The sequence below is a fragment of the Moschus berezovskii genome, chromosome 9, assembly GCF_049115385.1.
Source record: "Moschus berezovskii isolate FMDL1 chromosome 9, NW_MosBer_1.0, whole genome shotgun sequence".
Taxonomy (NCBI): Eukaryota; Metazoa; Chordata; class Mammalia; order Artiodactyla; family Moschidae; genus Moschus; species Moschus berezovskii.
In genome coordinates this window covers 100,788,381-100,816,256 of record NC_142468.1, presented here as the reverse complement: position 1 = coordinate 100,816,256, position 27,876 = coordinate 100,788,381, and the positions used below count along the sequence as shown (strand labels likewise).

General features: G+C 37.7%; 1 protein-coding gene and 2 pseudogenes across 1 annotated transcript; all 3 read left to right on the top strand.

Annotated features, from left to right (window-relative positions):
- Nucleotides 1-926: 926 nt before the first annotated feature.
- Nucleotides 927-1,854, top strand: LOC148776684 (olfactory receptor 4L1-like; annotated as a pseudogene).
- Nucleotides 1,855-12,961: 11,107 nt separating this feature from the next.
- Nucleotides 12,962-14,186, top strand: LOC148776683 (olfactory receptor 4N5-like). Its single transcript, XM_088840055.1, has one exon. The coding sequence runs from the start codon at nucleotides 13,260-13,262 to the stop codon at nucleotides 14,184-14,186; it is 927 nt and encodes a 308-aa protein (XP_088696181.1). The 5' UTR covers nucleotides 12,962-13,259.
- A 10,130-nt stretch (nucleotides 14,187-24,316) lies between these two features.
- Nucleotides 24,317-25,257, top strand: LOC129563519 (olfactory receptor 4K13-like; annotated as a pseudogene).
- Nucleotides 25,258-27,876: the final 2,619 nt, after the last annotated feature.

Here is a 27,876-nt window from a genome sequence, read left to right as displayed (position 1 = left end):
AAGTGATTAGAAAGTTCTTTCCTAGTGCTAATGCATTATTTTTCTACCTTCAATTTTATCCAAAGTAGATCATAAATTTAGTGAAAGTAATAAAATCTAATTGGCAATTAATTATTCAAGAGGAATAAAAGTTTCTTTACCAATACATGTTATTGTCTAAGCTATATAATAATTTCTTTCCTTTCATTTATGTTACCTTTGTATTCATAATAGAAGTGCAGAAATAAATATTTTGAGAAGACTTGCTCAGGAAGAAGAATGAGAGACACAAGCGCTGGGAAAGTCATCAACTTAAATTCATGCCATCTTTCCCTCTGAAATAAAGTAAAAGGCCAGTATAAGTCTTTTTAATCAATTTCTGCTTAATTGAATTAATTTCATATTCAGGTTTTTCTTTTGTTAGTTGTATCAGGGGTTGTAAAATTCTATGTAACATAGGAACTATGTGAAAAATATAGTCTGTTTTTCATTAACAGGAGCATTTACAATAGAAACCTTTATGTTTAGTTTTAAAAAATAACAAAATATAATTCCGGAAGCAAAAAAGATAAATCCATGTGACAAAGGCAATGGTTCCCAAATTATAGCTGGTTTTCAATTTACTAGTTATCGAGCCTTGTCATTTCTCCATAGTGCATGTAATTATTGCATCTACTGCCACAAAAGTGTCAATAGTAATATTTATGCTCATGTACATTTTATTCATGTAGCACAACTCTTCATAGAAGGCTTAGTGTGCTTCTGTCCTCTGTGTACTCCCCAGGTAAACAGTCAACATTTCAGTATCCACTCTGTATACTTCTGTAGGCTAACCTACAGTAACAACATTATTTTCATTTTATTTTCTCTAATTTGCAGGCACTAATCATTTCTTGAAAATATCTGAGATAAGAAAAAACTTCTGGAACTTTTTTTGAATTGAGTAAATGGATCTGAAAAATGGATCTGTAGTGACTGAGTTTATTTTGCAAGGATTTTCTGCAGGATGGGAACTTCAGGTTGTCTTCTTCGTGACATTCTCCTTGATCTATGGGGCTACTGTGCTGGGAAACGCTCTCACTGTGGTCACAGTGACATGCAGTTCCACCCTTCGTTCTCCCATGTACTTCCTCCTCGGAAACCTCTCCTTTTTGGACATGTGTCTCTCCACGGTCACCACACCCAAGATGATCAGAGACTTGCTCACTGAACACAAGACTATCTCTATATGGGGATGCATGGCTCAGATGTCCTTTATGCACTTGTTTGGAGGTGCTGAGGCAACTCTTCTGGTAGCCATGGCTTTTGACAGATATGTGGCCGTATGTAAACCCCTGCACTACAGGAAAATCATGAACCACAGGTTGCTGAACGGGTTTGTTATACTCTCATGGACAATTGGTTTTATACACCATGAGTCAGATGGTATTAACGGTAAACCTGCCTTTCTGTGGCCCCCGCATCATAGACAACATATTCTGTGACCTTCCCCTTGTGATTAAGCTTGCATGTGTGGAAACATACACCCTGGAATTATTTGTCATTGCTGACAGTGGACTCTTGTCACTTATCTGTTTCCTCCTCCTGCTTGTCTCCTACACTGTCCTCCTGGCCACTGTGCAACGAAGATCATCGGGAGGCCTCTCCAAAGCTCTGTCCACACTGTCTGCCCACATCACTGTGGTCAGTCTGTTGTTTGGGCCGTGTATCTTCATCTATGCCTGGCCATTCAAGAGTTTTGCCAGCAATAAAGTCCTTGCTGTATTTTACACTGTATTCACACCCTTATTGAATCCTATTATTTACACCCTGAGAAATCAGAAAATGCAAGAGGCCAGGAGAAAATTAAGGTTCCAAAATGTTAGCTCCACATAGAATTTTTAGATTTTAGAATTGTATAAATAACCCAGCTTTCAAATGTAAGACTAACAAAATTTGAATATATTATATGTAATACATGGCTTTACTCTTTTATTTTAAATCATAACTGGTGCAGAAAAAATTAATGATAAAATGCTTTAAATTCACAGTTAATGCTGTTATAGCACATAATGATAATTAGTTATCCGTAGCAAAATAGACATATAATGTCATTAAATACTTTATGATATATTCAATATTTATTTATTAGTGAAGAGATAAATATAAAAATATGTAGTGGTACTATTAGAGATTATTTTAATATAGATTGCTAATGATTATCACTAACTACTACTACCATAAATGCGGTACCCTGAATAAATCATGATTAAAAGAATGATAACTGCAAAGGCAAAAATTTAATTTCAACCTCTTGAACCAATGAGATAAAGAACAAAAATAAATAAATTTGATAGTATAGTTACTATAAGATGACAGAGTGAATATAAATACCAGAAAGGAAAAAGAAATAATGGAAGGACAATTTCAATAGAACTACAAAGAGCAGCCTTGAAACCACATGCTCACAAGTGTGATTTGACTTTCAAATGTCAATTAAAAAAAAGAAGTACATTGCTTGATTTTATGTTATATATCATAATTTAAGAATATTTGCCATAAGAATTATATTCAACTCTATTTCTACATAGTAAACAAAAATATCTCAGTCCTACAATATAGCACACCTGATATTAAAGGAATCCTAACTAATTGCAAGGTAAAGTATACAATCAGTGGTAGATGGAATTATATGTCATTTCATAAATTATTATGTAAGATTTTTGGGTCTATCAGTATAAATCGCTCGAGCTCTTCAGTCACTTGGTTGACAAAACATATAGAATTGTCAAAAATCATTTAAAATATTTTTTAAATTAATGATTTTTAAAATAAATTAAAAAAATTCACACCTGAACTCTAGTTTGAACTTTGAATGGCATTCCAGGAAAATACACCAACATGGAACCATTGCCTACTTTGAGAACATCTATAGAATACACTGCCCAGAGCCTGCTAGTAACACTGAATTTGGGAGAGCACTGTGGGCTAGACTTTGAGCTTGAACAGGGATGGCTCAGACTTCACTTGAACGAGAGCTCAGAGTCTGGGGGAAAAAAAAGAGAAAATCAGTAGAAAGCTTGCCCAGCAGAAGCAGACAGCAAGAAAAAAAAAAAAAAAAGTCTCTCAAACTTGATTTTTAGTGGAGTTGAAAATAAGTGCTTCCCTAACAAGGGTTTGTCTTGTCATCAAATTATTTGTATGTCCTGAAACATCAAGGTGAGAATTTTCTTTTAACATGCAACTTCAAAGTGATAGGCTTGGGTATTTGGTAGAAGAAAACACAAGAGTTCACTGAAAAAACTGTGGTTTGAAACACCGGTTAAAATACAAAATTCAACTGAGTAAATTTGCAGATCTAATTGGCTTATTAAACAATTCATGTCAGGTAGAAAGGCTCATCTGCCAGAAAGATACTATGAGATACACATGGAAGCTTTGATAGTGAGGAGAGTAGATAAGCAAAGGAAGTCATGTAAGTAAAAAGAAGAAAGTTCATTGAAAGAAAGTAAAAGTTCAGATGAAGTCTGAGCTTAGGCATTTTCCTTTGGCTTGAACTTGTTGCTGGACAAGAAGAAAGTATTCTTTCCTCCTGCTGGGAAAGTAGAATGATTGCCCTTCCTTTTTGGGAGAACTATATACATCTATTCCCATTGAGGTTAGTGCCTGATTACTTCCTGTTTGGGGTAACTGAGGATAAATGGTGGGGCATGAGAGCTCCCTTTACAGGCCTTCCCAAATCCAATTTTAGTTAAGGTTTCCTCTTAATTTTCAGACAGGCTATACTTACTCTCATAGAAATATTTTAAAAGAGAACTCACAATAAAAGATGTTTCCATGGTGGCTCAGACAATAAAGAATCTGCCTGCAATGCAGGAGACCCAGGTTCAATCCTAAGGTTGGGAAGATCCCCTGGAGAAAGGAATGGCTACCAGTTCCAGTATTCTTGCCTGGACAGAGGAGCATGCCCGGCTACAGTATTCTTGCCTGAAGAAAACCATGGACAGAAGAGCATGACCGGATGACAGTCCATGGGATCACAAAAGAGCTGGACATGACTGAGAAACTTTCACACTTTCACAATAAAAAAACCCAAGACAAGCAAAGAAAAAGTTCAGCATAACTGAGAATTGGGAGAAAGGGAAAAGAAAATACACAGAATGGTATAAATCAATTATAAATCATATATCTGATTAGGGACTTGTATCCAGAATACAAGAATTTAGAAAATTCTAGAATCAAAAGACAACTCAATTAAAAATGGGCAAATAATCTAAATAAATGTTTCCATAAAAGATATACAAATGGCCAATAAGTATTTAAAAAGATGCTGAACATCATTGGTATCAGGAGGAAACCCAAATAAAATTCACAATAAGAAATCACATCACACCCACTGGGATGGCTATAATCCAATAGATAGACAATTCCAAGGGTCAACAAGGATGTAGAACAATTGGAACCCTAATACATAGCTGGTGAAACATAAAATGGTGCAACACTTTTAAAGAAAATTCTGGCAGTTTTTCAAAATGTTAAGCGTAGAATTAACATATGACCGAGCAAGTTTATTTCAAATATCAATGCAACATGAATGAAAACACATATGCACACAACAAACTGTAGACAAATGATTGCAACAGCCTTAATCATAATAATAAGAAAGCTAAAACATCCTCAAGTGTTCATCAGCTGATGAATGGATAGAACAAAATGTGCTGTATCCACAGTATAGAATATTACTTGGTGATTGAAAACCTCAGCTCTCAATTTCTCCCTGGGGAGGGAAAGAATCGAGCCATGCACCTAACACCTCAACTTCTCAGAGGCTTCTCAAAGAACTAGAATCTTTCTTATCAATCAATATGAAAACTGGGATCCCTGAGAAATCTGTAATTATATAAAAAAGCAATAAAAACCAAAACCAAAAACCACAACAAAAGGCACTGCATTTCCAGAGATATTTCATCTCTCTCTGACACTCTCCTCTCTCTTGGTCCCCTCTCTCCTTTTTTTGTGTCTGCATACATGCCTCTGTGGCACAGGCATCTCTGTGGGCATGGTTTCTTTGTCTCTACATCTTTTCTCCTATTTTTTCCATTATGTCTTTCCATTCTCCCCTCTTTTCTCCTGTCTTTTCCAATTACATTTCAGTCTCTCTTTCTGGGAATTTATATTATTATATTCATTTTACCCAAGCAAAATGACATATATTCAAAGTTATTTATGTGCAGCACATATGGCTGCTGCTACTGCTAAGTCACTTCTCTGAATTGGATATAAATTTGAATGAAAGTACACTTGATCATATATTATATTCCTTTTGTAAAAGACGTTGTTATTTTAATTTTAATGTAATAGGTTTATTTCACTTCTTAAACAAAAAGTTAAATTAATTTTTTACAATTAAGTATTTTTTCTTCCATATAACTTTAATTTAGAAACTAAAAAGTCTTTATTTTGTTACAGCTGAACACACATTAAAAAAAGTGAATAACTATAAGTACAAAAATAACAGTAGAATAATTCTTTTATTTGAGGCAGCATATCCCTAGAGAGACTATTCTACAAGACATCATGAAGTTCTCTTATTTAAGGAGAATTATTCCTGAAAAACATTTTGAGCATAATATATTCTCTAACTCTTCTATACAAAGAAATGCAGGTAGTAACATATTTATCATTGATTTATTTTCACTATTTAATTTCTGATTAAACAACCCAGCATTTTCATCACTTGTATGAATTGTATAATAAGATCTAAAATAATCTCCCTAGACTTTCTACTTTCATTATGCTTAATAAACATATGTGCCATTCCATTATCACTGTCGCTGATAAATTGTCAAATCCTAAATCCTAACAAGACCTGTGTGGCTCTAGCTGGTACATTTTTTAACAGTTAATCCTTAAAATATTCTCATCTTTCCCTCTTTCTAATTCTAGATGATATTCTAATATTCCCACTGGAAGTACTCTGCAGGCTTAAAGTAGCTATAATACCCCAAGCACTCCTTGTTGCATTATAAGTAGTAGAACAGACTTAGAATTCATCATGTTTCACCATGAGAATATATATTTAAGGAAAAATTCTGGAATGATAGTTAATCTCCTTTTCATCAGGAGGAAGATAATAGCCATTTGTTTGAGAGTAACAATTAACACCTGGTGAGGTGAAATTTTTGCTCAGTCTTCCTATTTGAAAGAAATTGAAAGGAAGAAGATAATAGAGAACAATTCACATTGTAACTGTCCGGGACATTTGCTGCCTGAAAATGCATGATAATAGGATACTGTTGCAGGAACAGAGAAAAGGTGAGATCTACATTCCAACAGCACTTCTACCCTGTCCCTCAAATACACCTCCTGCCACATCCTCCTGGTGCTTAGTGTTACTTTAAAGAAATTAAATTTTTTATTTCCACTATTATAAAAAAGTGTAAATGCCAGTAGCTTTAGGAGATTAATCATCTGAATTTAAACTGGGATATCATACGAATGATTTTTCCTCACGCTAAATCAAATATAAAGGGAGGAAGAATCAGAGTCCTAAGAGTCCCAGAAACAAACTACAGTGACCTCACAAGTTTGCAAATTTCTTGGATCACGCACTCAATGGGTATGAGTATTTTCTTTTGCATCTGGTCCTAACATACAAAAACGTAAGGCTCCAAGTTAAGGATCTTAAAACAAGAAAGACTTGATTCACAAACCCTAGCTGAAATAGTTAAGAAAACTTTACATGGGCACTTTCTTGAACATCCACAATCTTCTACCCTGAAATGATTCAGATTGAAGCTGTCATCATCTTTCATGGAATAAACTCCAGGGCAATGACCAAAGATCTACTGACATAGTGTCCACTTTATCATTTTTTACCAGAATTTGTCTAATTGCTGGATGTTTTAGGTCAGTCTAAGTAGATGTGAATTGGCTACTGATCGTCTCATTTGACCCCGAAAGATGGGATATATTATTTCTCCTTTTAAGATTAAAAGAAGATTTTAAAACACTAAGTGACTTGCCCAAGGTTATACAGTTACCAAACTATAGAAATAGTCACTTATGTTAAATAGAACATCTTCAAATAATATTCATGATACTATATAAAATCTTGGAGTATTAAAGGAAAATAAAAATTTCTATGATCTAATTTAACTATTCCATTTAATTTATAAGATACTGTATGGGTGAAGATTTGTGCAATTGAATACAATTTTACATAATCCTCAATTCTACTATTGATTAAATATTTCTTATTCTTCTGCCTGATCCACATTTTTTAAAACTCGTAGTAACGGTTACAATATATTGTAATAAAATATAGAAAACAATACATTATCAGAAACCACATTGTCATATTTGAACTTTCATCTTGGCAAGGGTGGTATTAAGGAGATTAATTTTAGAGCACAAAGTCATTCCATATCTATCAGAATGAGTTAAAAACAGACAAAACATGTGAGAGAATGTGTGATTGAGTGACTAATGTGTGATGGAGACTGAGTAAATTTCAGAGGATAGTATTCAGGAGAAAAGGCCTAGCACTGAAGACCAAGTGAAGAATTTTCAGTCTGTAGAAAATCGACTCTAAATGAACATTTAAGAAGCACCTACCATGCTCCCTCTACCATGGGGAGAAAAAACAACCTATTATCTCAGAACTAATGGAAAGACAGGCATGGAACACGATGAAATAGAATACATATAGAGAAGAAAGTGAAAAGGATTTAACACTGAAAGAATTTGGGCAAAAAGAGGGAAAAGAAAGAGAATGACAAGAAAGGAAGCAAGGAGGACGGGAAAGCAAGAGCTCTAACAAGGAAGAGAAACTGCAAGAAAAAATAAAAGAATAAAATTGAAACTAAAAGAAGCTAAAGAGAATATAAATATAAAAAGAATAATTGAGAAAATGAATGTATTAAGGTAGAATTAACAGGAAGAGAATGGGAAATTATAGAAAAACAAGAACAGGAAATAAATGGGGAAAGATTAAAGAGCGAGATGCCAGGGTGGTAATCAGGTCCCCAGAGGGGAGCTGATCTGACGGCAGCTGGAGGCTAGGCATGCTCAGCATTGCTTGTGGATGGAAGCTGCGGGTCCGCACTCTGAGAAAGAGGGAAAAGAGATAGACATCTCTCCCCGTGCATCTTCAGTGCCACATGTGTTTTTGTACCAGTTGAAATAACAAGGAATATTAGAGATGATGAGAGCATTCAGAGCTCTATCTTAGCCTACGCTGACAGTACTTCTTTGCTTTATAGGATTAGGACAAAAGCTTGTCCCTCTAAGATCCACTGTTTGGGGCTTTTTTTTTTCCAGAATGCTTTTTTTTTAAAATTTAATTTCCTGTTTCAATTGTTAGAAAATTATCCAAAGAAATACAGTAGCAATTTATTATATATATATATATATGTTTATAGCATATTAAAGAATAAGAAAACAAGAGCATAAAGCATGGAGGGAGAAATTACAAATGTGATACTTGAAGCCATTACTTTCTATGTACAGTATGATGGTATTATTTGAATTTGAACCATGGTACCTCAAAGATGTATATTTTTAAATTTTATTTGCCTATTTGTTTTTAATTGAAACATATATGTACAATATTATGTTCGTTTCAGGTATTCTACATAGTGATTTGACATTTGCACACATTATGAAATGATCACCACAGTAAGTCTAGCAGAATGCTTTTTTTTAGTCATCCAAGGCACACCTGTCCTTTATCTCTGTGATGAGCACAACTTGAGAATCACTGGAATAGAAGGTATGTACGTGAGAATGGGAGAAGAGTAGTGAATTTAAAATATTAAGTGGTATAGATTTTCATTTGTTAATAACAAATAGGAAGTAGAGGTGGATGATGGAAAATAAAAGGTGGAGTGGAAGAGCTTGTAACTCATAGCGATCCCTCTGTCCTGGAACTATTAACCCAAAGAAATAACCTTGAGCACCTGAAATGCACAAAACTTAAGAGCAGATAGAGGGAGCTGCAGACTTACTTTCCTTAGAACAGATTTCTACAGGCAGAATGAAGAATGAATGTGGAGACAAATCAGCGTTTAAGTGGATAAAAGAAAGAAAGACGCTCCTAAACTAATATGAAGGTCACCAAAGGTACTTTTTTCCTATTTAAATTTTCTTAGACTCACAATGTGTGAATATGTTTTTATGCACAAATATGTGCCCATGAGTTATGGTTTGGTTGGTTTAGTCCCAAAGTCGTGTCCAACTCTTGCGACCCCACAGACTGTAGCCTGCCAGGCTCCTCTGTCCATAGGATTCTCCAGGCAAGAATATGGAAGTGGGCTGCCATTTCCTTCCCCAGGGGATCTTCCCGACCCAGGAATCGAACTCAGGTCTGCATTGCAGGAAGATTCTTTACTGCTTAAGCTATGAGGGAAGCCCACCCCTGAGTTATAAACACCTTTTTTGTCACACTTGGCTGCTCCTTAGAAATGTTACTAATCACACAGAACACATGTTCTGATGTTTCCTAATAAGTGTGCCTAAAATACTGGTGGATTGTCTGAATTTCCCATGAGTTCCCTATCAGTTCAGTCAGTTCAGTTCAGTCGCTCAGTCGTGTCCGACTCTCCGCGACCCCATGAATCACAGCACGCCAGGCCTCCCTGTCCATCACCAACTCCCGGAGTACACTCAAACTCATGTCCACAGAGTCGGTGATGCCATCCAGCCATCTCATTCTCCGTCGTCTCCTTCTCCTCCCGCCCCCAACCTTTCCCAGCATCAGAGTCTTTTCCAGTGAGTCAACTCGTCGCATGAGGTGGCCAAAGTATTGCAGTTTCAGCTTTAGCATCAGTCCCTCCAATGAACATCCAGGATTGATCTCCTTTAGAATGGACTGGTTTGATCTCCTTGCAGTATAAGGGACTCTCAAGAGTCTTCTCCAACACCACAGTTCAAAAGCATCGATTCTTCGGCGATCAGCTTTCTTCACAGTCCAACTCTCACATCCATACATGACCACGGGAAAAACCATTGCCTTGACTAGACGGACCTTGGTTGGCAAAGTAATGTCTCTGCTTTTTAATATACTATCAAGGTTGGTCATAACTTTCCTTCCAAGGAGCAAGCGTCTTTTAATTTCATGGCTGCAATCAGCATCTGCAGTGATTTTGGAGCCCAAAAAAACAAAGTCTGACACTGTTTCCACTGTTTTTCCATCTATTTCCCATGAAGTGATGGGACCAGATGCCATGATCTTTGTTTTCTGAATGTTGATCTTCAAGCCAACCTTTTCACTCTCCTCTTTCACTTTCATCAAGAGGCCTTTGAGTTCCTCTTCACTTTCTGCCATAAGGGTGGTGTCATCTGCATATCTGAGGTTATTGATATTTCTCCCGGCAATCTTGATTCCAGCTTGTGCTTCTTCCAGCCCAGCGTTCCTCATGATGTACTCTGCATATAAGTTAAATAAGCAAGGTGACAATATACAACCTTGACGTACACCTTTTCCTATTTGGAACCAGTCTGTTGTTCCATGTCCAGTTCTGACTGTTGCTTCCTGACCTGCATACAGGTTTCTCAAGAGGCAGGTCAAGTGGTCTGGGATTCCCATCTCTTTCAGAATGTTCCACAGTTTATTGTGATCCACACAGTCAAAGGCTTTGGCATAGTCAATGAAGCAGAAATAGATGTTTTTCTGAAACTCTCTTGCTTTCTCCATGATCCAGCAGATGTTGGCAATTTGATCTCTGGTGCCTCTGCCTTTTCTAAAACCTGCTTGAACATCTGGGAGTTCACGGTTTACATACTGCTGAAGCCTGGCTTGGAGAATTTTGAGCATGATACAGACTTGTTAAAGCTGATCTTCCTTTACTCTTTCCTTTTCGTTTTTCCTCTTTCTAGGAATGCTAGTAATAATTATGTCAAATTTCAATTAGAAATTTTTTCCTCTCTGCTCTTCTCTGCCACATTAAATAGTAGTTAAAGAAATCTGGAGAAGGAAATGACAACCCACTCCAGTATTCTTGCAGGGAAAATCCCATGGACAGAGGAGCCTGGCAGGCTACAGTCCACGGTGTCACAAAGAGTCAGACACAACTAGAGCGATTGAGTACAAATAACAGTACAAATAATACTTATTGAGATACAAAAAGCATATCATAAATTTACCATTTAGACCGTACTATTCAGTGCTAAGTGTATTTAATGAGCTATGCAAGCATCAACATGATATAATTTTAGAACATTCTGTCACTCCGCATGAAATCTCATACTCATTAACAGTCACTCTAATCCCATTCCTATTCCTTGGCAAACTCTCTTCTACTTTCTATATCTACAGATTTGCCTTGTCTGGACATTTTGCATAAATTGAATTAAACAATATGTGGTCCTTTGTGACTGGCTCCTCTTATATAGCATAATGGTTTTGAGTTATATGCATGTTGTAACATACATCAGTACTCCATTCCTTTTCATTGCTAAATTGCATTCCACTGTATGCATAGCATTTTTGAAAATCAACATTGTGTGCAATTAAAAATCAAGGGAAATATTGCTATATGTCACATTATAATATTTTGTTATAGTCAACAACCTTTCTTCTTTTACATCATTCTTCTCAACAAATATGCACAAATATCACATATGTGAATATTTACTTACAGAATGTTTCTACAACTATAGCAATGTAAAACTTAGAAATCAATCACAAATACTTTTAAAAATTCAAAGCATGATTTATAATAATATATGGAGAAGTTCCACTGTTTTTATGCACCCTAATGGATTATCTTGTTTATCCACTGAGATGAGCCTATTCCATTTTGGAGACCACTATATAGACTAAATCTTCATTCTGGATGTCATGAACAGAATTCTTTAGATCAGATTATAGCCCACAAGGACGAAGCATTTACGTAAGCAAATAGCAATTATTTAAGCACCTAAATAAAATCATACAAGTTGATAGTAGTAACTTTATTGCCTGGAAAGTCCCATGGACAGAGGAGCCTGGTGGACTGCAGTCCATGGGGTTGCAAAGAATCAGACACAACTGAGCACACACACACAATCTGTTTAAACTGAGGAACACATACCTTTTCTCCCCTATGACTTACTAATTAGAATGAAAAAGAAAAGTCATTGTAAATTTAAGAATCTTAACTGAAATTGCTCTATTTTTCTCATCTGTTAAATGATATATTAGACTACATGTTCTATATGGTCATTTCCAGATCTAGCTTTGATTTTATTAGTTGAGATAGTCAAGATATTTTATATATTCTAATAAGGTTTACAGTACAAGAAAATATTTGTGGGAATAGCATTTGGCTATCATCCTGAGATCTGAGGGAAAAGTAGACTGTGGCTATATATGGTGAGCAAGTAAGACCAGACTAGTATTCATTAGAATTTAAGAACAGGGTGTGGAACACATGCAGGATTGGGGACCAGTCAGAGGTGTAAGTCGGGGAATGTGTGCTTAGTTGTTCAGTCATGTCTGACTCTTTGTGACCCCATGGGTTGAAGCTCCTCTGTTCATGGAATTATCCGGGCAAGAATGCTGGAGTGGGTTGCCATTACCTCCTCCAGGGGATCTTTCTGATCCAGGGATCAAACTTGCATCTCCAGTATTTCCTGCATTGGCAGGTGAATTCTTTAGCACTCAGTCACCTGGGATGCCCCAACTAGGGGAATACCTCTGAGTTAGGTGTAACGTAGTGGACTTGCTGAGATCCAGGTGACTAAATGGAGTAAGGTTGCACAAGGGCACCAAAGCAAAACACTGTGATGGAACTAATAAGGCACAAAATCTGAAAACGAGGTACACAGCTGCAAATCAGGAACTGGAGATTCTGCATGAACTGGAGGAAAGAAGCATCTGCAAAATATCTTTGCTCTGTGGAGATGAAGAAGGGGACCAAAACTCAGCACCTAACCTAAGCATTAGAGACAGTGCACCACTGACAGCAGCAAGAGCAACAGCAGCCTGACAACCTTAATAGTGACCAGTGTCGCTTTGATCAGGAGTTTTCTAGCATGCTTCAAGCAAAATAGCTTAGGAACACAATTATACAGAAACACACGCTTAAATAGGAATGCAAGTGTGGCCATAAGATCAGTGTCTCGGAGAATCAGGAAAATGAAAGGTAGAAAATTTAACTGAAAACACAGGAGACCTATGATGCAAAAACTGCATTCAGCTGGCAAGGTGCTGGATGTGGAAAATATCATTTTTATTTGGAGCAGAGCTAGGGGATAGATGGAAAGGTGGGTATAACAGATGGTATTGTGCTCTTGGTTATTCCGCAGACTGAGCAGTGATGGAGAGGGAGAACAGCACTGCGGTGACAGCGTTCATCCTACCTGGTCTGACCCAGTCTCAAGATGTTCAACTCCTGGTTTTCACACTAGTCTTAATTTTCTACCTCATCATCCTCCCTGGAAATGTCCTCATCATCCTCACCATCAGGTCGGACCCCGGCCTCACGGCCCCCCTCTACTTCTTCCTGGGCAACCTGGCCTTCCTGGATGCATCCTACTCCTTCATTGTGGCTCCCAGGATGCTGGTGGACTTCCTCTCTGAGAAGAAGGTGATCTCCTATAGAGGCTGCATCACTCAGCTCTTTTTCTTGCACTTTCTTGGGGCAGGGGAGATGTTCCTTCTTGTTGTGATGGCTTTTGACCGCTACATTGCCATCTGTCGTCCTTTACACTATTCAACTGTTATGAACCCTAGAGCCTGCTATGCCTTGCTGTTGGCTCTGTGGCTTGGGGGATTTACTCATTCCATTGTTCAAGTGGTTCTTATTATCCACTTGCCCTTCTGTGGTCCAAACCGACTGGACAACTTCTTCTGCGACGTGCCACAGGTCATCAAGCTGGCCTGCACTGACACCTTTGTGGTGGAGCTCCTGATGGTCTCCAACAGTGGCCTGCTCACCCTGCTGTGCTTTCTGGGGCTTCTGGCCTCCTATGCAGTCATCCTCTGCCGTGTAAAGGGACACTCCTCTGAAGGGAGGAGCAAGGCTCTTTCCACATGCACCGCACACATTATCATCGTGTTTCTCATGTTTGGACCTGCCATCTTCATCTACACCCGCCCCTTCAGAGCCTTCCCAGCTGACAAAGTGGTTTCTCTCTTTCACACTGTAATCTTTCCTTTGATGAACCCTGTGATTTATACCCTTCGCAATCAGGAAGTAAAAGCTTCCATGAAGAAGTTGTTGAGTCGTCACATGGTTTGCTGAATGCAATGGAAAGACTGGAAAACCAAGGAAGGGAGTAAGTTCATTTGGAATTAAATAAGTTATTTATTCATTAACACACTGAATCAATCATTTAGCAAATAATGTATTTATTAAACACTTTCCGGTTTCAGGCATTATTCTAAGTATATGGATGGGACAGATAAGATTCCAGATCTTCTGTATTTGAGTGGATAAAGACAGGTTATGCTATTAAACTGAAAAAAAGACACAATGTCTGAAAGAGATAATGCTCTGAAGTTAACTAAAAATAATGGCATGTTAGAGTTTGACTGAGAGATGGTAGTTACTTTATTTTTGGTTGTTAAGCAAGATATTGAGTGGTATTTAGCTGATATCCAGATGATTTGAAGGAAACAACCATGCAATAACCATGGGAACTGAATATTCTAGGCAGAGAGGATGACTAATACAAGGACACAAAGATCTTATAAGCTTGATACACTTGAAAAACACAAAGAAAAATGGCTGTAGCACAGTTAGTGTGAAAGTGGCAGAAGTTGAAGCTAGAGACATTGGTACAAGAAAATCATATATTTTAGGTGATAAAAAGATGTTCAATATATTCAAATTTCAAAGAGAGGCCAAAAAAGGTATTAAGTAAAAGAGTGACTAATGTTTCATATTTGATTTAAAGCAGGATTCTCGAGATTCTAAATAAAGGGTTTTGTGTAGTAAAATATCATTAAGTACAAAGTATCATGCTGCAACATAATTTTAATGGACACTTAAAGATGTAGTTGTTTGTTCCTAATTTGGTGGAGTGAGGTAAAGAAAGCTGTTATAGCCTATGGAAAATGGTCATGAAAGAGTTTAACTTCACATTTCAAAATTTTGGAGAGTTTTGTGGTTATTCATAATGGTAATTTTTTAAATCTTAGAAAGGAATTTGAGTTCACTCAAAAATCTTTTCACTTAATACAATAATGATAGGTATTTTGTATACAGTATATTTGGTATATTATTATTTGGTTACAGATAACTAAACTTTTCTGGTTATTTTTTAAATAGCGTAATATAAGGCATTAAGTGCTTACAAAATCATGGAAAGTGCTGTAAAGGTATATTTGGTATGGTACTCAGTGATGATCCAAAAACACTGCCAACAAATTGGTATATAAAACAAGTTACTGTCCTCATAGCAATTATAAAGCTGGGGGATATAGAAGCAGATTGTCAATTATGTTGATACATGTAAAAAAGTACATACTGAAAATTGACTGTACAAAAAATAGTAGATATCTCATGAGACTTATATGTATGACATATGTGTATACATGTATAAATTCATGACGATAGTGCAAAATGAAAGATCACTTATATTTAATGATATTATTGATATGACTACATTAAAATTTGCTTTCTTGCCAGATGTTTTGTATTACTCTATTTTTTCTGCTTTCTTTTGATTTAATTGAAAAAGGAGAAGAAATGAGGGCTTCCCTGGCAGCTCAGATGGTAAAGAATCTGCCTGCAATGTGGGAGAATGCGTTCGATCCCTGGGTGGGGAAGATCCTCTACAGAAAGGAATGGTAACCCACTCCAGTATTCTTGCCTGGAGAATGCCATGGACCGAGAAGGCTGGGGCCTAGAAGGCTACTGTCCATGGAATTGCAAAGAGTCAGACTGAGTGACTAACACACACACACACACAAGGAAATGAATTCTCTCCTATAGCTTACAGAAAGAAATGCAACTCTGCCAACACTATGAATTTAACACAATGAGAGTGGCTTCCCTGGTGGCTCAGAGGTTAAAGCATCTGCTTCCAATGCGGGAGACCCGGGTTCGATCCCTGGGTCGGGAAGATCCCCTGGAGAAGGAAATGGTAACCCACTCCAGTATTCTTGCCTGGAGAATCCCATGGATGGAGAAGCCTGGTAGGCTACAGTCCACGGGGTCGCAAAGAGTCGAACACGACTGAGCGACTGAACGGACGGACGGAGAGTGCATCAGACTTCTGACCTAAAAATTGTAAGATAATAAATTATGGCATTTTAAGTCACTAAGTTTGTGGTAATTTTTTATAGCAGCAGAGGTAAACCAGCACATCACAGTTTAATTAAACAATAACATATTAGCATACTTTTATTTCTCTGTCCTTTTACTTTTAATCTAACTATTAGATTATTTTAACGATGGCTTTAACGATGACTTCTTGTCTGCCAGAAGACATATTTTACCAATATGACAATCTCTGTGTTTAATTGGATTATTAAGCTATTTATATATATCATGATTACAAGTACAGTTTGGTTAAAACTGACAAAACTCTCTATTTTATATTTGTTTCACCCATTTTTTCTGATTTTGTCCTTTTTCTTTCGGCGGATATATTTAAGTATTTTCCATTATTAATTTATATATATTCATATTAATAATGTAGACATAGTTATATTTTTCCTGTGGTTATTAGTGGTTATTTAGGGTTATAAATATATACTGTACATCTTTAGTTCAGTTCAGTCCAGTTAATTCACTCAGTCACGTCTGACTCTTTGTGACCCCATGAACCTCAGCACGTCAGGCATATCTGTCCATCACCAACTCCCAGAGTCACAGAAACCCATGTCCATTGAGTCAGTGATGCCATCCAACCATCTCATCTTCTGTCGCCCCCTTCTCCACCTGCCCTCAATCTTTCCCAGCATCAGGGTCTTTTCAAATGAATCAGCTCTTCAAATCAGGTGGCCAAAGTATTGGAGTTTCAGCTTCAACATCAGTCCTAGAAATAAACACCGGGACTAATCTCCTTTAGAATGGACTGGTTGGATCTCCTTGCAGTCCAAGGGACTCTCAAGAGTCTTCTCCAACACCACAGTTCAAAAGCATCAATTCTTCGGTGCTCAACTTTCTTTAGAGTCCAACTGTCACATCCATACATGACCACTGGAAATACCATAGCCTTGACTAGATGGACCTTTGTTGGCAAAGTAATGTCTCTACTTTTTAATATGCTTTCTAGGTTGGTTATAACTTTCCTTCCAAGGAGTAAGCATCTTTTAATTTCATGGCTGCAATCACCATCTACAGTGATTTTGGAGCCCAGAAAAATAAAGTAAGCCATTGTTTCCACTGTTTCCCCATATATTTGCCATGAAGTGATTGGACTGGATGCCATGATCTTAGTTTTCTGAATGTTGAGCTTTAAGGCAGCTGTTTCACTCTCTTCTTTCACTTCATCAAGAGACTCTTTAGTTCCTCTTCCGTTTCAGACATAAGGGTGGTGTCATCTGTATATCTGAGGATATTGATATTTCTCCCAGCAATCTTGATTCTAGCTTGTGCTTCCTCCAGCCCAGCATTTCTCATGATGTACTCTGCATATAAGTTAAATAAGCAAGGTGACAATATACAGCCTTAATATATTCCTTTTCCTATTTGGAACCAGTCTTGTCTTCCATGTCCAGTTCTAACTGTTGCTTCCTGACCTGCATACAGGTTTCTCAAGAGGCAGGTCAGGTGGTCTGGTATTCCCATCTCTTTCAGAATTTTCCACAGTTTATTGTGATCCACACAGTCAAAGGCTTTGGCATAGTCAATAAAGCAGAAATAAATGTTTTTCTGGAACTCTCTTGCTTTTTTGATTATCTAGAGGATGTTGGCAATTTGATCTCTTGTTCTTCTGCCTTTTCTAAAACCAGCTTGAACATCTGGAAGTTCATGGTTCACGTATTGCTGAAGCCTGGCATGGAGAATTTTTAGCGTTACCTTACTAGCATGTGAGATGATGGCAATTATTTGGTAGTAGAGAGCATTCTTTAGCATTGCCTTTCTTTGGGATTGGAATGAAAACTGACCTTTCCCAGTCCTGTGGCCACTGCTGAGTTTTCCAAATTTGCTGGCATAATGAGTGCAGCACTTTCACAGCATCATCTTCCAGGATTTGAAATAGCTCAACTGGAATTCCATCACCTCCACTAGCTTTGTTCATAGTGATGCTTCCTAAGGCCCACTTGACTTCACATTCCAGGATGTCTGGCTCTAGGTGAGTGATCACACCATCGTGATTATCTTGGCTGTGAAGATCTTTTTGTACAGTTATTCTGTTTATTCTTGCCACCTCTTCTTAACATCTGATTCTGTTAGGTCCATACCATTTCTGTCCTTTATCGAGCCCATCTTTGCATGAAATGTTCCCTTGGTATCTCTAATGTTCTTGAAGAGATCTCTAGTCTTTCCCATTCTATTGTTTTCCTCTATTTCTTTGCATTGATCCCTGAGGAAGGCTTTCTTATCTCTCCTTGCTAGTCTTAGGAACTCTGCATTCACATGCTAATATCTTTCCTTTTCTCCTTTGGTTTTCACTTCCCTTCTTTTCAGAGCTATTTGTAATGCCTCCTCAGACAGGCATTTTGCTTTTTTGCATTTCTTTTCCATGGGGATGGTCTTGATTCCTGTCTCCTGTACAATGTCCTGAACCTCCGTCCATAGTTCACGAGGCACTATGTCAGATCTAGTCCCTTAAATCTATTTCTCACTTCCACTGTATAATCCTAAGGGATTTGACTTAGGTCATACCTGAATGGTCTAGTGGTTTTCCCCACTTTCTTCAATTTCAGTCTGAATTTGGCAATAAGGAGTTCATGATCTGAGCAACAGTCAGCTCCTGGTCTTGTTTTTGCTGACTTCATAGAGCTTCTCCATCTTTGGCTGCAAAGAATATAATCAATCTGATTTTGGTTTTGGCCATCTGGTGATGTCCATGTGTAGAGTCTTTTCTTGTGTTGTTGGAAGAGGGTGTTTGCTATGACTAGTGAATTCTCTTGGCAAAACTTTGTCCTGCTTTATTCTGTTCTCCAAGGCCAAATCTGTCTGTTACTCCAGGTGTTTCTTGACTTCCTACTTTTGCATTCCAGTCCCCTATAATGAACGGACATCTTTTTTGAGTGTTAATTCTAGAAGGTTCTGTAGGTCTTCGTAGAACAGTTGAACTTCAGCTTCTTCAGCATTACTGGTCGGGGCACAGACTTGGATTATATAGGGTTAGCAAGAGGCAATGGAGAAGGCAATGGCACCCCACTCCAGTACTCTTGCCTGGAAAATCCCATGGATGGAGGAGCCTGGTAGGCTGCAGTCCATGGGATTGCGAAGAGTCGGATACGACTGAGCAACTTCACTTTCCCTTTTCACTTTCCTGCATTGGAGAAGGAAATGGTGACCCACTCCAGTGTTCTTGCCTGCAGAATCCCAGGGACGGCGGAGCCTGGTGGGCTGCTGACTATCGGGTCGCACAGATCTGGACACGACTGAAGCGACTTAGCAGCAGCAGCAGCAAGAGGCAAAGAGCATAACTTGTTGGTGAGTCAGCCCTTATAGGGAATTTCCACCAAGTAGCCACATGATAATATTGTTTTGTTTTATGCTATTTGCCAGTTCTAATTACAAGAGAGGCTGTACAATGTCTCTAAATGAATTCAGGTATCCATTACAAATAACGAACAGGAGAAGGCCACACAGCAGATAATAGCAGTCTCTGCTACCTGGTCTATGATCATGTCTAAACTAGATACTGGTGAGGAAAATAGTGGAGTTGGGATTGACCTTGGTTAGTGAGATGCAGATTTTTATAAAGAGTTTGAGGCTTCGTGGAAGTACATAGGCAACTAATCCCAAGAAAATGAGGTGGCATTATCAAGAAAAAAGAAAGTCATGGTTGGGAAGCTAACAGGTTTTGCCCATAGCAGTTATTGTCACTGTTACTCAGTATTGCTAGAAAATTTTAGTTAACAAGATAAATAATATAAAAAATATTGTTTGGAGATCATTTTATCATTAACCTAATACAAAGAAGAGAAAGTAGTAGAAAAACTATTAGAAATGAGATGTCAGCAATGATACCATTTACCACCTATATGTGTAAAACAAAAACAATAACAGTAAGATCAATCATGTTAGGGAAAGCATAATTTAAGTGTAGCACCCAAGTACAAAATGTGCAAGATTAGATTTAACAAAAATGTGTTACCAAAAATGTGTTGAAATAACAAACATGACAAAATTTTGCTGTCATGATAGTAAATATTTAAAGGGATGTAAGAATTTCCTATTATACTCAATTTTGTAAAAATCAACTTAATTTAGAATAAAAAGATATAAAAACATACAAGAACCCTTTGAATGAATACAGCAATGAGATAGGACATGCTCTTTCTAACACTAAGATATACCATCAAACATAAAGAGTAAAAATAAAGTGCATAGGACCTCCTCAAAAGTTAACAGCCAAGACAAGGAATAAAATGAGCAGACCCGAAAAAGAACCTGATGCATCTACAAATTTGCTAGGTTTTATATATATATACAAAAAAAAATTGTTAGTGGAGTAACTATTTCATTGGAATGATGGAAAATTTTCTTATATCATTTCTCAATAAATTTCAACAGATTTGAGTTTAAATGTGACATTTTCAACCTTAATAAAATTTATAGTTAAATTCACCTGGAATATATATTTGCCTAAATATAACATTTCTTAATGCTTATTTTAGAAATTAAACTACAACAACAAAACAAAAGAAACTATAGAAAATCCCACAATTCACAACTAGTGACAGCTTCCAAAACCCCCTTGATTATCTATTGTACCCTTTAAAGAATTGTCAATTTGAGAATTGAAAAATGGTATCTCAATTTCCATAATGGCAAAGGTCTCTTTTAACAATCCCAGTTACTTTTTACTGCCAGTCTCTGAGGACTCTGAAAGAAGCCAGTAAGTTTTCTCCTTTATACCTCCTATTAAGGGATACGTTTATATATTGAGCAGTTTGAAGTCCAGAGCAGAAAATAAAATCACTGGATAATAACTGAGCATTCAGGATTTCATAGTGATGTTACTTCTAAAGTAAAAGTGCAACTGGTAGGTTACATCATCCTGATGTGTTACTCTACCTATATATCACATCTGTCACGCTAGTTCATTTATGATATAAATGTGTCTGTAAGTGATAAAATTCAAATGCCAAAATAATAACTGAGGTGAGGGTTGAAGAGTGAAATTGCACTGGAAAAAAACATTATTTTTATATAAGTGGAAAAAATATAAAAATCACTGTAATCATGTTTGCTGGGAATTAAGGCAGCAATCCAGGCCGAAGAAATTATTCTTAGAGAATAATATTCTTAGAAATATTCTTAGATAATTATTCTTAGAGAATAATTATTCTTTTTTATGTTTTCAAGATATTTTAATTGTTTGGAGACCCTGATCAGATTAAATGACTTTATTCTTTGAGCTACTACATAATATAGAGGAATTTGAATATTTGTTTCTAGGGATGCAGTTACTATAAAGGGAGATAGATAACAAAACTGCAAGGATAAAATGCCTGATTCATGGCTTGGACAATAATAGAGTTTCAACACATACAAAATATTGATGCTTTCATTACACTTGTTCAGAATTATGGAGAGGAATATATGACAAACTATCCAGTGACAGCAGTCTGAAAATGGCCATGTATTTAAGCAAACATTAGTTTTCTTAGTAGTCATGTATGGAAGTGAGAGTTCCGAAGAATTGATGCTTTTGAACTGTGATGTTGGAGAAGACTCTTGAGAGTCCCTTGAACTGCAAAGAGATCCAACCAGTCCATTCTAAAGGAGATAAGGCCTGGGTGTTCACTGGTAGAACTGATGTTGAAGCTGAAACTCCAATACTTTGGCCACCTGATTTGAAGAGCTGACTCATTTGAAAAGACCCTGATGCTGGGAAAGATTGAGGGCAGGTGGAGAAGGGGACAACAGAGGATGAGATGGTTGGATGGCATCACTGACTCAATGGACATGGGTTTCTGTGACTCCGGGAGTTGGTGATGGACAGATATGCCTGACGTGCTGAGGTTCATGGGATCGCAAAGAGTCGGACACAACTGAATGACTGAACTGAACTGAGTTTGTAAAAATAAAAAAAAGAGAGAAGAATCACCCTGTCTAGGATGTGATGTTTGCCAGGTAAATGAGCACCTTCAAATCTACTTATGTGCATACTTCAGAAAAACACAGAAGATCCAGTGGCTGTAGCTTAGATAAAATCATTGTCTTGCATTAAGAGTGCAAAGCACAAAGAAGGAATGATGACTCACATATCAATTTTCATATCCATATGAAATTTTCATATCAATTTTCATATTCATATCAATTTTCATATCCATATCATATCCAATTTTCACATATCCATTTTTTATCTGACTACCATGTGAAAGAACGAAGTTTCTATGCAACTCTGATAATGGTGTCAAACATAATGGTTAGAGTACGGCCACTTATCAAATGTGTGTCTTACTGATATTAATCTTACATACCTAAGTGCATAAAACGTTCGTTATGATCAACCGGATATACTGTGTCTCTAAAAACTATACTGTGTGATTAACAGGTTAAAGGTACACAAATAATCAAATATGTCCTATTTTATTCTCTCATTTTGGCATTAGGTCTGCCTCTAGGCTCTGAAGAAGGCAATAAAAGCACTAGGGATGATCATTGAGCCTGTAATTAAACTTGAACAATAGAGCTAAAGTCAGATCTACAGGGAAGGCAATGAAATAAGTGAATTTATGTAGATGAAATATTGACTTTTCCTTTTATTCATATTTTAAAAAGATAATTTAGCTTAACAGAGTCCATCTCAATCAGCACCACAATATCTATGACTTCTATCTATCCTTGACAAATTTAAAGGTTAAAGGAAACTTAAGGAAAATCAACGAGAGGAAATAGGTCCAAAGGTGAGAAGTAACTATCCAAAGATGCTACTCTGTTCGAACAGTTCATCATACTTTTAGTTTGTTTGTTTAGATGCACAATGGTAAACAGTTCAGTCACCCTGCTTCTTACATCTCTTTGAGTGAAAAGTTGAACAGGACTACCTTGGTTACATCACTAGCTCATGGTCTTAGTAACAGTATTTTTGGTATTTCTACATACTCATTGTATTTATGAAAATATGTGAGTTAAAAAGCAAATATCAGATAAAATCAGTCACGGATTTTGCAACACTCGCCTGCCAATGCAGGAGATGCAACTGATATCCCTGGGTCAGAAAGATCCTCTGGAGGAAGGCAAAGCAACCCACAGTATTCTTGCCTGGCAGGCTACCGTCCACAGGGTCGCACAGAGTTGAACACAACTGAAGTGACAGTATGCAGCATGCAGGGCAAGAATGCACAGATGGAATAAACTTATTTACATAGCCACATAAAGGGAAGATTTAGGAAAATAGGTGAAATGAGTATCTGCACTTTTGAGAGTTAATCTGGTGTTTCAGGTGTAAATGAATAAGGTTTGATCTCAGTAAACCATGGAGCTGTCTCAATACTTAACTTTCTATCAACAATACATGTCTTTAATCAATCTACTTCAGGAAGCATAAGGCACATAATGTGATTTTGGCAATAATTTTTTATTTATTTTATAGAGTTATTTACTATCCTCATAATGTTTATGGGATGAGTAGACCAGTAGTGACGAATTCTCCTTCATTTCTGATTTTTCTAAATTGCGTCTTTTCTTTCCTTCTTAGCCTATTTAGAGGATCATTGCTTTAATTCATTTGTTTAACAACCAGGTCTTGGTTTCACTGGTTTCTTTTGTTATCTTTCTCTGAATTCTACATTTAATTTTTGCTATAATTTTTGTTATTTATTTTCTTCATGCTGCTTTAGGCTTGAATTGGTCTTCATAATATCTTTTTTAGTAAAGTAAACTTATTACTGCATACTGAGGATATCATAATGTACTTCTTGAGATTCACAAAAGATAAAAATCTACCTCCAGGAGATTTTGAAAACTCTCCTTTGTCACTCTAATACACAGTGTGATCTGGAGTTGAACATGAAAGGAGATAAGTTTTCTGTGTCTAACTGAACTTGCTTTGCACTAACCATCAGAAAATTTGATTTAACTTGGTCCATAATCATCACCTTTTTACGGTCTCATGGTCCTGTGAAATATCTCCAACTGCTAAATACCTAAAAAGCAGTCCTACTGCCAAACTGTCATTACTCTGAATAAAAGGTAAAATGCTTAAGTAAATATTAAGTTCCCTGATCTGTTACTTCCTATACTCCCTCTTTGTTTTCCCTTTTCAGACAGCTTCTGCAGAAGGATGAATGGATCTCCTGAATAACAGATCAAGTGTTTCTGAGTTCATTTTGGTGGGACTTTCTACTTCTCAAGAAACTCAAATATTCTTTTTTGCAATCTTCTTGCTGGTCTATGTCGCCGTCCTAGTAGGAAACCTCCTCATTGTCATCTCTGTGATAGCTGATAACCATCTTCACTCCCCCGTGTATTTCTTCCCGGCAAATTTATCATTTTTTGATGTATGTCTTTCTTCTGCTGCAATTCCCAAAGTGACTTCAGACTTCCTCAGAAAACACAAGACCATCTTCTGGTGGGGCTGCCTGATCCAGACGTTCTTTATGCACTTCTTTGGGGGTGGAGAGATGTCTCTTCTGATAGCTCTTGCCATTTACAGGTATGTTGTCACATGCAAACCCTTGCACTGCAAGACCGTCGTGAGTCACAGGGTGCTCATTGGGCTTCTACTGCTCTCATGGGTAATTGGGCTTATCCATACTACAAGCCAGATGGTTTCTACGGTGGGTTTGCCTTTCTGCGGTCCCAATGTATTGGACAGCTTTTTTTGCGACCTCCCCCTGGTCATCAAGCTTGCCTGCACTGATCCTTACATCCTGGAGCTCTTGGTGATGGTGAACAGCGGGCTCTTGCCCTGATCTGCTTCATTCTCTTGCTCGTATCTTACATGGTCATGCTGCTCACCATCTGGCAGCACTCCTCCAGTGCACCCTCTGAGGCTCTGTCTACACTGTCTGCTCACATCACTGTCGTCACTCTCTTCTTTGGCCTTGCCATCTTCATCTATGCTGTCCCATTTAATAGTTACTCTGTAGATAAATTTCTTTCTATGTTTTACTCTGTCATCACTCCTCTCCTTAATCCAATTATTTATACTCTGAGGAATCAGGAAATGAAGGCAGCCATTAAGAGACTGAGCAACCAGCATATTGGTTCCTGGTTCACCCCCTAAATATTGTCTGCTGTATACGACCATTTTTTGTTCCCTGCAATTGGGGGGTTGTTATTGTTTAGCTGCTCAGTGTTGTCTGACTCTTTGCAACCCCATGAATGGTAGCCCAAGAGGCTCCACTGCCATGGAGTGGATTACTATTTCCTCCTCCAGGAGATCTTCTTTATCCAGGGATTTAGCCCATATTTCCTACACTGGCAAGTAGATTCTTTACGGCTTAGCCACCAGGGAAGATCATTTAAATATTTCTTCAAATAATTGAAATCAAATGTTAAATAATATTAAATTTCTACCTTACTAAATGTGAAGAAAATAAGGTATCTTTTTATTTTATTGGAAAATATTCTTAGCACAAATGTAATACATCAATAAGCTTGCGTTCATTGCCTCCTTTAACTCCTTGTTTTAGAATTCAAGGGAACTCTTAGGAATGTTTAAAATAAATAATACACACACGTGGTTATCACACAACACTGCTCTCTGCCTTGCATAGAGTAATGAGGAGGCATCCATATTAGGCGTGGTGATGTTAGAAGATCATGTTAAGAAGTCTTCACAGAAAATCATTAAAAAAGCTAAAGAATAGACATTTGAGTGGGAAAAAGAGCATTCCAGGCAGAAGGAAAAGTTTATATGGATATTGTAAAGTGAGAAAGTCATATTAGGTACCAAAGACAGACATTTATGAGGGAGGTTGATGACTAAAAGGAAGAAAGACATGTGCAGAGATTATATAGAAAGGTAGAAACCTGTATGCAGGTCAGGAAGCAACTGTTAGAACTGGACATGGAACAACAGACTGGTTCCAAATAGGAAAAGGTGTACGTCAAGGTTGTATATTGTCACCTTGCTTATTTAACTTATATGCAGAGTACATCATGAGGAACGCTGGGCTGGAAGAAGCACAAGCTGGAATCAAGATTGCCGGGAGAAATATCAATAACCTCAGATATGCAGATGACACTACCCTTATGGCAGAAAGTGAAGAGGAACTCAAAAGCCTCTTGATGAAAGTGAAAGAGGAGAGTGAAAAGGTTGGCTTGAAGCTCAACATTCAGAAAACAAAGATCATGGCATCTGGTCCCATCACTTCATGGGAAATAGATGGAAAAACAGTGGAAACAGTGTCAGACTTTATTTTTTTGGGCTCCAAAATCACTACAGATGCTGATTGCAGCCATGAAATTAAAAGACGCTTGCTCCTTGGAAGGAAAATTATGACCAACCTTGATAGTATATTAAAAAGCAGAGACATTACTTTGCCAACCAAGGTCCGTCTAGTCAAGGCAATGGTTTTTCCCGTGGTCATGTATGGATGTGAGAGTTGGACTGTGAAGAAGGCTGACCGCCGAAGAATCGATGCTTTTGAACTGTGGTGTTGGAGAAGACTCTTGAGAGTCCCTTATACTGCAAGGAGATCCAACCAGTCCATTCTGGAGGAGATCAATCCTGGATGTTCATTGGAGGGACTGATGCTAAAGCTGAAACTGCAATACTTTGGCCACCTCATGCGACGAGTTGACTCACTGGAAAAGACTCTGATGCTGGGAAAGGTTGGGGGCGGGAGGAGAAGGGGACGGCGGAGAATGAGATGGCTGGATGGCATCACGGACTCTGTGGACATGAGTTTGAGTGAACTCCGGGAGTTGGTGATGGACAGGGAGGCCTGGCGTGCTGTGATTCATGGGGTCGCGGAGAGTCGGACACGACTGAGCGACTGAACTGAACTGAACTGAACTGAATCCTAGTTTTTAGCAATATAAAGCAATTAAAGAGTTTTGAGAATGGGAGGTTTGAGAATAGATTCAACATACTTCTAAAGTGTCATGAAGGTTTGTCTTCTTAAGTGGAGAATAAATTGTAATAGAAATGAACACAGAGAAAATAGTGGGCTATATGAGGTTACAAATCTGAATTTATTAATGATTCAGTGAGTTTATGGAAACATTGCAAAGAGTCCTTCTAAAGATGTATTGAAAACCTAAATTACGCAAACATCTTCAGGATCACCTCTTTTGATGTATTTTATTAACATATTGCAAAACAAGGAACCTGGAATAAGGCATATTTTCTCTCATTTTCACCTTGTTTTTTCCCTTGTGTTCGATTGTATCTGCCTGCAGGGAAAAAGCAAATTAGCTAGGATGGCATGGTCAGGCTCTCTCACCCTACAGCCTCACGCTCTTGCCCCACATTTTGCAAATAATGATTATGTAACAGCTCTGATCACTTGGAGCGCTGTGCATTCACATCACCAGGTGCTGCTGGCCTGTGAGCTACTTTGTGTGACACAGATATGTGAACTCCACCTAGAGAGCAGTGGCATTACTGCTGCATCACGGCTGCGTCCGTTGGGTAAGCCACAAGAGGAGAGAAGACAGCGTGACTGCTGCTACCACTGCCGCATCAGCCAGGAGAGAACACAGTTATGACCGCTGTGCCAGCCTAGAGAGAGGTTGTGCTGTGGTTTTCTTCCAGCTTCCCCACTTGCACCTTCTCTACTGAACTGAAAGCCAAATGAATAGAATTATAGTTTTCTGAAGTCCATCATCTATGGTAGATCCATTTTCATAAATTTGCTTACCCTCTACCAACCAAAACACTTAAGTTAATGCTTTT